This window comes from Fragaria vesca, linkage group LG1, assembly GCF_000184155.1.
Source record: "Fragaria vesca subsp. vesca linkage group LG1, FraVesHawaii_1.0, whole genome shotgun sequence".
Taxonomy (NCBI): Eukaryota; Viridiplantae; Streptophyta; class Magnoliopsida; order Rosales; family Rosaceae; genus Fragaria; species Fragaria vesca.
This window is the reverse complement of record NC_020491.1, coordinates 15928441-15942947: the sequence shown is the minus strand read 5'-3', so window position 1 is coordinate 15942947 and position 14507 is coordinate 15928441. Positions and strand designations below refer to the sequence as shown.

General features: G+C 36.5%; 2 protein-coding genes across 2 annotated transcripts in view; one reads left to right on the top strand and one right to left on the bottom strand.

Annotated features, from left to right (window-relative positions):
- The first annotated feature begins 2229 nt into the window (after positions 1–2229).
- On the top strand, positions 2230–11518 carry LOC101311798 (ATP-dependent zinc metalloprotease FtsH-like). Its single transcript, XM_004288280.1, has 18 exons — positions 2230–2498; positions 2970–3225; positions 3670–4045; positions 4608–4866; positions 5202–5333; positions 6316–6390; positions 6469–6594; positions 6686–6795; positions 6901–6979; positions 7088–7225; positions 7313–7424; positions 8901–9064; positions 9164–9269; positions 9405–9481; positions 9899–10042; positions 10130–10275; positions 10886–10978; positions 11133–11518. The coding sequence occupies exons 1-16, from the start codon at positions 2265–2267 to the stop codon at positions 10271–10273; spliced, it is 2532 nt and encodes an 843-aa protein (XP_004288328.1). The 5' UTR covers positions 2230–2264; the 3' UTR covers positions 10274–10275; positions 10886–10978; positions 11133–11518.
- Positions 11519–12887: 1369 nt separating this feature from the next.
- The window catches only part of LOC101292942 (probable cysteine desulfurase-like), a 3488-nt gene continuing 1868 nt past the window's right edge, over positions 12888–14507 (bottom strand). The window contains exon 4 of the mRNA XM_004289367.1: positions 12888–13751. Within this exon, the coding sequence (XP_004289415.1) occupies positions 12888–13751 (864 nt within the window). The remainder of the gene's footprint in view (positions 13752–14507) is intronic.

Genomic DNA, 14507 nt, shown 5'->3' with positions numbered 1-14507 from the left:
GAGAGAGTTCACCATTAATACAAACCTGGAAACTCGTAGTTGAAACACAACTGATAATAAGTTTAATAAGATTTCCAAGGATACGAGCTTCAGTGAGTACAGTTTCAATAAAACTCTAATGAAGCCTATCATAAGCTTTTGATAAGTCAATTTTCCAGGCCAAGAAACCATTAGCCCCCTTGGAATGCTGAAACTTATGAAGAACCTCTTGAGCAACGATAATATTATCAGAGATTTGTCTCCCAGGAATAAAACTAGCTTGGTTAGTTCCAATAAGTTCAGAGAGATAAGGGCGTAATCTAGCCACAACCACTTTGGAAATAGCTTTATAAAGAGTAGAGCACAAGCTAATCGGTCTAAACAAAGCCATATCTTGGGGGGCTAGCAATTTTAGGAACAAGGGTGATAAGAGTATGATTAAGACCATCTGGGATGACTCCAGAAGAGAAGGCATCAGAAACTAACTTGAAACCTTCAGAAGCTAATAAGTTCCAGTGTTTATGAAAAAATAAAGCAGGAAAGCCATCCACACCAGGAGCTTTAAGACCACCAATACTGAAAATAGCTTCTTGAACTTCAACAAAAGACACATCTCTACTCATCCAATCAATAACATTAGAATCCAAACAGGGAAATAGATGAGGAATAGAGAAGTGATTATTCTCAAAAGAAACACAGGTGAAGAGAGATTGAAAAAAAGAAGCAGCAATGTTTTTCATACCTTCCATTTTAGTACACAGCTCACCAGACTGATCAAGAAGTCCTTCGACTATTCCTTCTTCTTCTCACCAAAGTAGAGAGATGAAAAAACTTGGTATTGCGATCCCCATTTTGTAACCAAGAAACTCTGGATTTCTGCTGCCAAAACAAAGCTTCTTGGTCTCTCAACTGTTCATATTCCTTAATAAGATCCTCGAGATTAATAAGAAAACGGTTGTTCTTCTTACAAGTACTTTTTTGAATACCAGAAATTCTAGCTAATAATTTCCTCTTTCTTCTAAAGATATTCCCCACCACTTTAGCATTCCATTCTTGAAGATCAGAAGACAATTTATTGATCTTACATAACACATCACCATCATAACTCGATCTACCAATTATGTTGCACAAAACTAGGGTAAGTTTCTTCCTGCAACCACAAAGCTTGAAACCTAAAAGGTCTATTAATACCACAAGATGCCACATTAGAAAATAAATGTAACGAAAGAGGACAATGATCAGATTTCAAACGTGGAAGGTGTTGTAAAAAAGCATCCGGGAAAGTAAGTCTCCACGCATCAGTGCAAAATCCCCTATCCAATCTCTCTCTAACTGAATTATTAGTCCAAGTAAATTCAGGCCCTTGAAAACCAATTAATATCAATCATACCAAAACTATTAACCCAAGTTCTCAAACCACCAAACTTACCAGCCAAGGAACCACCATTTTTATCAGCACTACAATAAAGCTCATTAGAATCTCCAATAATTAACCATGCATGGCAACTGAACAGTAGAGGCAAAAGAGGATAAGTACTTCTAAATAGAGCTTCTCACAGACTGAGAAGGGCTAGCATACAAAGCAGTAAGAAGCCATTCCTGATTATTCACCATCACCTTAACAATAACAGATTGAGAATTACCATCAACAAATGAAACATAAACTTTATTTTTGTCATAAAGAACCCAAATACCACCAGAGAAACCTCTAGCTTCCTCCACTTCAGCATCAGGGAAACCAATCTTCTTAAGAAACCTTTTAGCCTTAGCCAAGGGAACACGTGACTCGCAAACAATAAGAATATCCATTTTATGTAATTTAGTCAGGTTAGAGATAGATGATCTAAAATTCTTACCTCCAGCACCCCTAACGTTCCAACAGAGGACCTTAAACATCGACCCAAGATTAATGGTTATCAACCTACAAATCTCATGTTTTTTAGTTTTTTATTTTTAAATTGGTGAACAACACCTAAATGTCAATTTTATGCTCATATTTAACTGAAAAATTAACATAACTACAAAAATATCAGACTGTGAAACAAAACATAACTCAAGTTATTAAATTTCCTCTTTTAAACGTGAGGTATCAAACCGTCCAATTCACCATCCCTAAACTACCATATGAGGAATTTACCTTAAATTTAAAAATCGAAGAAATGTAAATTAAAATAAGATGTGGGGTAAATGACCCTTGCGCCCCCACCCCAACTGCGGGTTTCTACTTTGAAAACCCAGCGATTCTCATTTGAGCAAGGATTTGATGTGAGGAGGATTAGAAGACGATGAAATCCCTACTGGTCTTAAACCCTCTTCAGCTCCCCAAACCCTTCCCTTGCCCTAAAACCCTATACCCTATCCAATTCCCGCAACCTTCAATTCACGGCCATGGCTGCCGCTCCAGAACCAAGCACGGCGCCATTTCTCTCCGCCAGCTCAGAATTCGCTCCGCTTCTTCCAACTCCGTTGCAGCTCTCACCACCGCAGACGGAGACGCCGAGTCCGCTCAGCTCTTCGAGGTTTTGCATTTCTTCATTCAGTTTCTGTTTCTCTTTATTCTTTTTGAGAATTTTCGAAGGGCTTAGTTCAGTGAATATGAATTGTCTGTGGTTTTTCAGTTTGTTGCTTTGGTTGCTGAGAAATTGAAACTAGTAGATTCAGAGTTTTATGGAATTTAGAATCATTTTCGATGAGATAAGCTATGTTTTGGTACATATGATGATCAATACAATGTTTGTGTACTAGACATTTTTATTTAATCAATGTTATTATTCAAGAAAATTGAAGCGTATGGATTAGAGCAGTAGTGTAAGTCTGGGCTTGAACTCGATATAAGTTCTTTTCGCACTTTCTGGTGTATAGTATAAGAGCGATTTTAGGTGTTTCTATAAAGCATATAAGGGTTTGTATTGCTTATATGAAAGAAAATCAACTGAAACTAACTAGTTGGATTAAACTAGTTACTAATTTTTTATTTATTTGTTATATAGAAATTGAAGGATGCAGAGAGACAAAGGATTAATGAGTTGGAAGAACTTGAGAAGAAGGCGAATATACAATTAGAGAGGCAGCTTGTCATGGCTTCATATTGGAGCAGGGCCTTATTGACTATGCGTGGCAAGTTGAAGGGGACAGAGTGGGATCCTGAAAATTCACATAGGATTGATTTTAGTGACTTTTTGAGACTGCTTAACTCAAACAATGTCCAGTTTATGGAGTACTCAAACTATGGTCAAACAATATCAGGCAGATTTTTTCCCTTCTTCTTAACTGTTATAATTGTTGGCTCTGCTTATTGATTTTTTTATTTATCATATCAAATCTGGGGCATTGTTCTAGTATTTATTTATTTATTTATTTATTTTTTCATTTCTAAGTGCTTGGGTGTCAGAAATGGTTTCCTACCTTATGTTAGTCAATGCAATTGGTTCTTACAGATTAGTATGTTGGTTTTGCTTTTGGCATTCAGTTGCATTATGATGTTTTAACCTCTCGAACCTGTTTATACAGTTAGCTCTTTGTCTTCCTAGTGTTAGCTGCATATGCCATTTTTTGTGATAATTTTCTTTGTAGATCTGTTCCGTCTTCTTTAAATAATTTTTCTGAGCAATTTTTTGTTTTGTTTTGTTTTTTGTTTTTGTTTTTTAATTTATGGGTATCAGTCTATTAAATGATTGCCAATCTCTGCAGTGATCCTGCCTTACTACAAAGATGAGAAAATGGGAGAAGTGGATGGGAATTCAAAAAAGGAGATTATTTTTAGGCGTCATGTGGTTGACCGAATGCCAATAGATTGTTGGAATGATGTTTGGCAGAAATTGCATCAGCAAATAGTAAATGTTGAAGTATATAATGTGGATACAGTACCTGCAGAAGTCTATTCTACTGTCGCAACTGCAGTCATATGGTCCATGCGGCTTGCCTTGTCTATTGTATTATATCTGTGGATTGATAACATGATGCGACCAATTTATGCGAAGTTGATACCTACTGATCTAGGAACTCCTAGCAAAAAAACAAGAAAACCACTCAAGCGCCGTGCCCTCGGATCATTAGGAAAGAGCCGGTACGTGGAGAGTAATTATTTTATGACGGTGGCTGAATGACTATGCAAGGTGTTTACAAACCTGAGTTCAGTTGATATGCTCCACCACACTTGGTTACTCTAAAGTTATTTTTGGGTCATTACCTTAAGTAGATATGAAATTCTTTGCTACAAATTGGTAGCCTAAATGTTCTTTTCATATACCAAGAAGTCCAAGAATTGTTTCTGAAACTGACAAGTAACTTGCAAGATTGTAGGTAGATGCCATGTTAATGTTTCTTTCTTTTGAAGTGGGCTAATATCTATTGTTTACAACTTTTTCGGCCGTTGTTCAATTTGGATTTTGGGCAGGTCCTCTTTTGTCTGAATTGGAAATCATGGATTTCTTTTGTTCCTGTATGCACAAAGAATTCAAAAATATTCAAGATTACTGATTTTGTAGTTCACTTTTTCAGAATTTTATGCTAGGAAGATCCTACTATTAGAACTTGATAACATACAATATCCTTTAACTTAATTGGAGAAATAAATTGTGCTAGCAAGCACTAGAGTTGGGGTCTAACTACACGTGCTTTTTCACCAGGGCCAAATTCATATCTGCAGAAGAATCTACTGGGATTACCTTTGATGATTTTGCTGGCCAGGAGTATATAAAGAGGGAGCTGCAAGAGATTGTACGAATTCTAAAGAATGATGAAGAGTTTCAGGACAAAGGCATCTATTGCCCGAAAGGTGTGCTTCTCCATGGACCTCCCGGAACAGGAAAAACACTGCTGGCCAAAGCTATTGCTGGTGAAGCAGGCCTGCCATTTTTTGCAGCAAATGGCACAGATTTTGTAGAGGTATGAGTGGATGACCTGATTTTGCAGTAATGGTTTCAAAGATGGAAATAATCGGAATGGCATTCAGAACACTTCTTTTTGTGATTGAAGAATATAATATTGTAACCATTTAGATTATCTTTAGCCATTACGTAGAATAGTTCTGGATTTCCTTTACTTAGATTTCTCGATTTCCTCTCATATGTTTCATTGACTCTTGATGATATACTTATTGTGACACTTTCGTTCATCCCAGAATTGCTTCTTGTTCGTATTAACTTCCACCATATACTAGAAAAATTTCATGTTGTTTTATTTGCTTAGAGGAAAAATTTATTTATACTTTTTTTTGCCAGATGTTTGTCGGTGTTGCAGCATCTCGTGTGAAGGATCTATTTGCTAGTGCCAGATCCTTCACACCCTCCATTATATTTATTGATGAGATAGATGCCATTGGTAGCAAACGTGGTGGACCAGATATTGGTGGGGTAAGTTAACAGAAATCTTTCTATCGTTTTCCTGTCTTCCCTCTCTATATGTCTTCGTAACTAATTGGGGAAAAGGAAAGATACCAACTAGTGGGCTGCTTTTGTTTTCTAATGGTCTTTCTGCATTAGGCTTCACATACTCCATGTTACATGGCCACACTGTACTTCAGCATATGACCTAGCTACTAGTCTTTTTTTTAGAATTTTCATAAAAAATAGTGTTTTTCACATCGTATGGCTCCACAGGTTATCCAATTTTGTGAATACTTTTTATTTTGGCCAGTGGTCCAATTGTGTGTGTGTTCTTTTCTTTTGGTATTTAGAAGAAAAAGTGCTTGCATTAGAAAAGCAGTCTTCATCTCGTTTATTAGACAAGCCAGTCGTGCAACTTTCGTTCAATATAGGTTTGTAGATAACCTTTAACTACCAACCTAGTTTCACATCTTTCAAAAGATCTATTTGCTTTCTGCTTCATGGAAAGTACTCATCTCCAACCAACAGGCTTCTAACCATTAGGCAGCTCAACCAAATCGAATATATAATTTCTCTGCCATCTGGTTAGCCTAGCAGTAATGCAGTATTTCACTTGAGGATTCTTGGAGCATTCTGTAACTTACTAGGAATGGACACATATGAATAAGACAAGCAGTGAGATGACACAAATTAGAATGGGATAGTTTACAGCTGGTTTACCTTATGGACGGCCAATAGATATGGAGGACGAAGATTTTACTGAATAGGATAACCATGTAATTGGTTTTCATGTTGTGTATTCAACTGTATCAAACACATCTGTGCCATCTGGTATACTATCTGCTGGAATATCAAGGTAGAATACAACGAGTGTTGCCACTTCTTCAAAAACATTCTATGAGGTTGATGTGACAGTTCACCTACGGTCATTGAGTTTTAAGATTCTGTAGGTGTTCTTATTTTAATATACAACATCAGCATTGTAAGAGTGCAAAATTGTATTATGAAGGGTGGTGCAGAACGAGAACAAGGCCTACTTCAGATACTGACAGAGATGGATGGATTTAAAGTTGCTACCTCACAGGCATGTCTCCATCTCTTCTTGAATTTGAAAAAGGATATTTCGTAACTTGGCTGCTAAACATGCTTTTTATTTGTTCAGGTCCTTGTGATAGGTGCAACAAATAGGCTAGATATCCTAGATCCTGCTTTGTTGAGGAAAGGTCGTTTTGACAAGATTATAAGAGTCGGTTTGCCGTCAAAGGATGGTAGATATGCTATATTGAAGGTACTTCACAAGTCTTCCAGCATTAGATACTCTAGCTTTTAAAATGTTTTGCGGTCCTTGCATCATAACTGTACTATATCTGCAAAACTAGGTGCATGCAAGAAATAAGTTTTTTCGTTCTGAAGAGGAGAAGGAGACTCTTCTTCAGGAAATTGCAGAGCTTACAGAAGATTTTACTGGTGCAGAGCTGCAGAACATACTGTAAGATATATATGTGTATATATATTTGGACGAGTACTGTGAGATTGGCTTAATCCCTTGATCAAAAAATCATCTCATGCTTATGTTATTGTAATTGCTTGGCAGGAATGAAGCTGGTATTTTGACTGCCAGGAAGGACTTAGATTACATTGGACGAGAAGAGCTACTAGAGGCTTTGAAAAGGGTTAGTGGAGTTTTCCGCGCTCAGCTCTCCTTTTTATGTCTGAAGTATAAAAATTAGGTAGATAAGTATATACTTTCTTACATGTTATTTGTTTATCAAATGTTGCAGCAAAAGGGCACATTTGAAACCGGTCAGGAAGACAGTACTGAAATGCCAGAAGAATTAAGATTGAGATTGGCGTATAGAGAAGCAGCTGTTGCTGTCCTGGCGTGCTACTTTCCAGATCCATATCGTCCTATCAGTGAGGTTAATGGTGTTATTGTGTTTCACTTCGTGGCTGAAGTACTTCCTGTATAGAAACATGCTAATTTCATTATTTTTGATCTTCTGCAGACAGATATCAAATCCATTAGTAGTCAGCCAAATATGCGCTACACTGAGATATCTGGCAAGGTCTTCTCAAGAAAATCAGATTTCGTAAATGCGATAGTGCGCGCATGTGCTCGTAAGTTGCAAAGAAATTTTCTATAGTTAGCAAAATCTTTTTCTCTAGCTGTTTCAGTTCATCTTTTTTGTTGCACCATCAAGATTTGTTGTCAGTACATATCTTCAGTCGAGATACCAGTATCTACTAGTGTAGGTCTACATTAGTAGTTGTGTTGCAAAATTTGAGAAGTTCTGTTAACTTTGTTTTCTCCTTCTATTCTGTTGATTATGGGACCTTTTTTGATATTTCAGGTGCTATATATGTTGTAAGATATAACTAAATTCTGGCTTATCGTATGAGGTCCAAAATTTGAAGTTGTATTAGATAGATATTTCATATTTGTTTACATCTAAAGGCTCATTCATTAATAGAAAAGAACTTGCATCTTCTCAAAATTATTCCAAGAGCAATTGAGGATGAACACTTTTTTTGTCCTTTGATAAATACCAAATAGAGCATTTTCATTAGGTGTATGAATTAGTAGGTCAGGGTAGGTCTGTGAAGAAATAAAGGCCAGATTACACAGAGCCTCCTTTGGTTTTGTGTAGAAAGTTTGTTAATATGTTGATTCTTGAAGCTTGCCTTAGTTTTAAAAGAGATTGATGAAAGGATCTTTAAGTTTATTAAAAGGGTACACCTTTTAGTGCCAAAATTTCAGAACTGATTAAAAGAGTGAAAGGTGATGACACATAAATCAAAGTAGGCTGTATAAGATGGAAACAATCAGGTGGATAAATACCTGAAAGAACGGTACCTTGCCGAGAAGTGGCTGGATTTGATGAACTGCTTAAAAGCCTGTGGTCGGTAAGATATGGCTGGACAGAAGAAGCCTTTCTGGCCATGGAATACCTGGACCTCTTAGGTTGAAAATATTTGGCTGGGTGGAATGGTGGTGAACGTAGTTTTATGAAATGTGAGAAGGCTTTGAGCATTAAATCCTGATGGTTGAATAAGAATTAAGGGTGTAGTAAGGAGGAGTTTGGGGAGCGAAGAAAGAAATGAAGTATATGACGGTCACTTAAGGCTTTAAATTATATGGAGTGATTATTTGAAATGAAAAAGACGGTGTTTTGTGAAGTGGACAGACAAAAGACAAATCTGAGGTCAAGTGGTGGTTGCTGTGTAGATGCCAAGTTTCTAAGTTATTATACTGGTCAGGCTTGATTGTAGTTTTCTGTTTCAGTTGTATTGATTGGATTTTTTCTGAACTTCATGCTGAATCGTTTGAAGTGTATTTCATGTTTGCTTCTATGTAATTTCTGTATGGTGCACATGTGCACGAGTGCATTTGTCATTGAACCTTGAGATGTTAAGCCTCACCTGATGAATTTTTCATTGAACCATTAGTGCCATTTCTGATTATTAGACAATGGTATCTAGATGAAAATTGTCCTTCACCTGCTGAATGGTTTGTTTATTTATTGGATTTACTTGGGATATCTTAGCAACTGTGTAAACTAAATGTTCTGATTTTTTGTTTGCTTCAACTTGTAGCTAGAGTAATTGAGGAGGAGATGTTTGGGGTTGACAATTTATGTTGGATCTCTGCAAAAGCTACACTGGAAGCCTCGAGGCGTGCAGAATTTCTTATTCTTCAGACAGGAATGACAGCATATGGGAAAGCATACTACAGAAACCAAAGTGATCTTGTGCCAAATGTATGTTACAGAGATGGAGTTGAAATTCCATTATCTTGTATCCTTTTAAAATAGCTTGTCGGGCACAAATAGCGTCAGTAATTTTTGAATTTCAAACAGCTTGCAGCTAAGCTTGAAGCACTCCGTGATGAATATATGCGTTATGCTGTTGACAAGTGTTCATCTGTGTTAAGGGAGTACCATTCAGCAGTAGAAACAATCACAGGTTGGTAATTTGTATAATTCTTCTGTTAACAGAATTCAACAATTGATTGCCATGACATTGTTGGCTTCATTTCGTATCTGTGAGTGTTGTTGTAAGTAAATAACTGTGTGGTCGGCATGCTTTTATGTCCTGCAGATATTTTACTTGACAAGGGAGAAATCAAAGCCGAGGAAATTTGGGACATATACAAAAGGGCACCTCGAATACCTCAGGTAGTCCTTGAAAATCAATAGTAATTGTTCACTTTGTGGTTTTCCCTTGGAAACTAAAGACAGTAGTATATGACGTGTCAATCCACCCACAGTATGGAGTCTGCAGTTCATTCATGGATTTACCGATTATGTGTCAATCCTGACTGTTAGTTCTTGTACAAGTCACAGTTGTTGGTCATTGTTTTTTTTTTTTTTTTAGTTATTAATTTTTAAACTAAAAAAAAGCCATCTTTTGAAGATGTTTTTATTGCAAAGGAACCAGGAAAAGTTATCATCTGATTTGGTGTTTAAAAGGGTGGTCCAGAACTCAACATGATATAATTATTATTGCCTTGGTATTGATGATAAGGAGGAAAGATTAATTTCTAGTCCAAATGATCGGAGCATTCTAAGTTGTTGCTCTTGCTTGCTGTTCAGCCTGCAGTGAATGCAGTTGATGAATACGGAGCCCTAGTTTATGCTGGGCGGTGGGGAATACATGGGATTACACTTCCAGGAAGAGTTACATTTTCACCTGGAAATGTTGGTTTTTCAACCTTCGGTGCTCCCCGGCCTATGGAGGTATTTGAACAATTAGTCTTGCTGCATTTTTCCCGTTGCACTGTTGTTTGACAACATGCTACTTAATTTCTATCATTTGTTTGCCAGACCCAAAGAGTTAATGATGAAACCTGGGAGCTAATCGATGACATCTGGGATAAAAGGGTTCAAGAAATTAAAGCTGAAGCTTCTGCAGAGGTTGAAGAAGACAAAGAGAGACCACAACTTTTGATGGCCGGCCATTTCTTTTAAAAGTAATTTCCTTTCTTTTATTACTGTTGCTTATAGTGAAGTTCTTGAGAGTCCATACTGATAACTTAAAAGTCTTGCCTAGCAACTTATAAGTTCTTGTGTCTCCACCCACTCCCAATTGGTTCTGGAATGGATGCTCCAATTTCTTCATGGTGCTATTTTACATGGGCTCAATGAACACACATTGTCCACATTGCTCACATGTTGGGCTCAAGCCTAAATTCATTTAAGCCATTAAACTGGTACATATCCACACTAACTAGGCTTTATAGATCTTGACTTGAGTCAAGACTATGTCTCGTTTCATCAGAGCCACCATGGCAAAATATGGGAAAACAAAGCTCTGGTTTGACTCATGTTGTAAAACTCTATATTAACTCTGGAGGATGGCTGAGCAATCCAAGTGTTTTTGAATTCCTTGTCTGACCCATATTATGGCACTCGAGTGCGACAGTTACTATGATCCTTTCACATCCAGGAATAAAAACCATTCCAGCTACAAACATTGCATCAAGTGTGTTTATAGTGCTGAATATCTTTTTTAGTTCAGTTTAAGATCTCTAATGTATTTTTGTTTACTGCCAACACTGGTTTAACATAAACAATTGGCAGGGACTTGATTATCAATCAGGAAGGCTATTTCGAGGTTGATGATCTGCATGCCAATTTATTGCCTATGAACCTAACATGTTGACATATTCCAAGGTAAAAGATCTTTCGAGCATTCAAATTCAATATGGAGGAGGTCTTATTCCGTAGAGTTTCGAGTTCATTCTCTCTGTTTTTTTTTTTTTTGTGTTTTTGTGTTTTTGTTTTTTGATACTGGTATAACCTTTGTTTTTGTTTCATGTGTCTGCAGGTATTTTTGTTGTTAGGAGTCAAAATCAATAAACAGAAACTTGTATGATCAGTGGCTTCAAATCAAGATTTTTCCTCAGCAACACAAGCTACAGTGGCGACGGTGAATCTTGGTAGAGGTGACTAATGTTGTGTGATGTGTGGAAACGCACTGATAATTGCAATTATGGGGTATGGAAGACTGTAGTGTCTTACCATAGGTGAGCATGCCAGTGTTTTGGAGATAGTATTTTTTGTAGAAGGGACAGAATTTATTAAAATGCTGAAAATTTTGAAATAGTAAGAGAAAGATTACTGGACACGCTTAAATCTGTCGGTGTAATATAATAACTGATTTAGAGAAAGACTTGTATGCTAATGTTATTCTAATTCAAACTTTATAAATAGTGTTCGTCTTTCTCTTTCAAAACAAGTTGACCGTCAATATGTATGCAATTTTGCTTTCTATTATTTTATGTCCAAAATATACTGGTTTTGGTTTCACAAGTTTTTTGTTTGCTCTTTCTAACCATATGCATTTATTTACTTTTTTTTTCTTTTTTTATTTCTTCTCTTGCTTAACTTGTACATATTCTGCTGACTTTTGTTCAATCACTATAAAGATTTTCTCTGGTTTGGTTCTGCAATCTTAAAAATTTTTATCTGGGAAGGACAGAAGGTTGTTTACTTGAGTACTGACAGATCATGAATAAATTTTGGTGAAGTCCCAATGTAGTATAATGTATAATCATTGAAGAAATTTGTTGCTATTGACAATTCACCATTGAAGTATTAGAATTATGATCTTCTTGAACATAGAGGAATTTTACCACTCCAGGACTCTTAAGGAAATGTTGTATGATGCATTATATGAATGTCATTAATCTGGGATACAAGGTTAGCAGATGTAGTTTTGTAAAACAATATTTTAGGCTTTGATGCAATCAAAAAGTACCATGTACATGTGGTAGGCTTGCTGATTTCCTTTGATTTCCACTATTGGTAACAAGTATAAAGATGATATGACTTGTGGCATATTTGGTGCTGTAGATGGTCGTAATTCTGAAGTTCCATTAGTTGTGTAGGATTTCAGTTGTTCTTCTTGTTTTGAGAACATGACATGTTAGGTTGAAAACTATATGCATATTGCAGCTGCAATAGTAGGAAGTGGTAGAGATGAGAAATAACCTTATTCAGCTGTGTCATAAACATGCCACCTCATGGATTTAACCTTAATTAGTTTGTTAACATACTTCAATCCCTAAAGGTTTCTTGCTACATTAGGGACTCGTGGTTCTTGCTTAATGAGGTAGATGACTTCTCCTGCCATCATGAAAGACTCTTCTCCTTCCGAGAGATCATCCTCTAGCAGCGCTTGTAGTACCTACTAGCGCAGCTATGCAGCTATGCAGTTTTGAATTCTTTTAATTCTTGTTTAGCTTTATTATTTGTTTTACCAACAGTTGGTTCATTGCATGATATCTTTCCCTTTTGCTTGGTTTTTACATTATTTTGTGGAAATAATATTGTTACCATGGTATCACTTTTAGAGTCTTTTCTTGCTGAGGATTAGGCATTTAGACCTTTTGGCATCAAAGAAGTTTTACGGCACAATAATGTGTTATATTATAGAAGTCCTTGGATATTATAGAAGTAATAAAACTCTTATACTAGCAAGAAATATATTAGAACTAAAAGAACCGCTTTTCTATATATGTAGTCAACAAATTTATATGAACATGGAAAAAAAAAAATTAAAAAAATCAAAGAAAATGAGTTAGACTCTGAAGTGCAAGAAGTTGGTGTCTGTGTCATGCTGAAGACTACGCTTAGGAGGAAACTGGGGCAAGCGACCTGCAATGTGTGTAGCCGTTTCCATATACGAGGCAAATTTACTGATTAGTAGCCCTTGTTTCTCTGCATCATTTGTATTAATGCTGTCTTGTTTATCATGACAGTTGCTCTTCTTCCCAATAGTAAGTAGGCTTTGGAGTGCCTTCTTGTTGATAGTCCAGCTACTTCCTCTCTTGAAATTGAAGTTATATAAAGAAAGAAACCTCTGTCCATAAGCTGCTATAAACTCCAATGCAGCTACGATGAAGTCGAATTCATCATTTGAAATGTAGTAGGGAAAACTGACTCGAGTCCATCCAGGTTTCAATCCCACATAGCCCTTTTGGATGGCACATCTGTAGGCATGCGAGTTAGTCTCATCTATTCCGAGAAGAGTGTGGCCGTACGGCCCTGCACAGTCGCAGCCACCTCTAGCCTGGATACCGAATAGGTCATTGAGCAAGGCTGTAACGAAGGAGCCATGGAGGGGTTTACCTCTTGTGTTGCCTGCCTCTCCCCACATGTTGTACTCGATGCTTGTGTTTGCAGTAGAACTATTAGTTGTAGAGTAAACGAGGAAAGACAAGATGGCTTGTCTCTTGGCACTTGTATTTCCCAAAATCTTTATTTTCTTGTTTGGGAGGAGCCTTTGCAGTGCCTTTTTAACATAGATCTGCTCCTGTTTCTCTATCACCTCATAACCAATGTAGTCCTTCACCCAAAATGACAATGCTGCTCTAATTGTTTGAACTATTTGAGGTGTTCCCCCATTTTCCCTCTCTTCAATGTCCTTCAAATATAATGTGTCCTGCATAGCAAGTCTTCCAATCAATTTTCAAGAAAATGAATACAATTTGTTGAAACATTTTCCATCACGAACCCTCTTATTTTCAATCATTTCAGTTTTCTTCTACATGCGTAGTTTGTTCATCAATCAAATCAGTCACATCGAGTTCGTTGGTAGCTTACTGTGTATTTATGAAGTTGGGTAGCTATATATATCAACCCATTGTGATCTAGAGATCACCACAATATTGAGCAAAGGCTCATGTGTGGGCAATAAGGATCTAGAAAAAACCAAATACGCATGTATCGTTATACAATATATGATCTATATAGATATTTTCATTAGCTCTCGAATTAAATTGACATCAGAATGTCTGTAATGTATTTGGTTTACCAACTTTTCTACTATAATGAGTCTCAGTCGTGTTCATCAATTTACGGAAATTTTGAGATATCTAATCTTTGTTGTACTCGTATCATAAAAGATAATAAATAGAAATGCTTTGTTATTTGACCGTTTAGGGTGAGATTGTATTATTATTATTATTTTTTTAAAAGAGGGGTCAGGTTGTATTATTAAAGGTTCTAGTTTGTAATTTACTTTTTGTATATATATATCAGGCCCTTCCAATGAGAGATCTCTATTTTAAGCCATTTATAGGGATAGGGCATTACACCAACTTCCCGATTATAATTTTACATCTCCACCGTTCATATCTTAGGTCTATATGAGTAGATCATCTCTACAAAATTTCATATGATTTGGTGATCGTTAAGT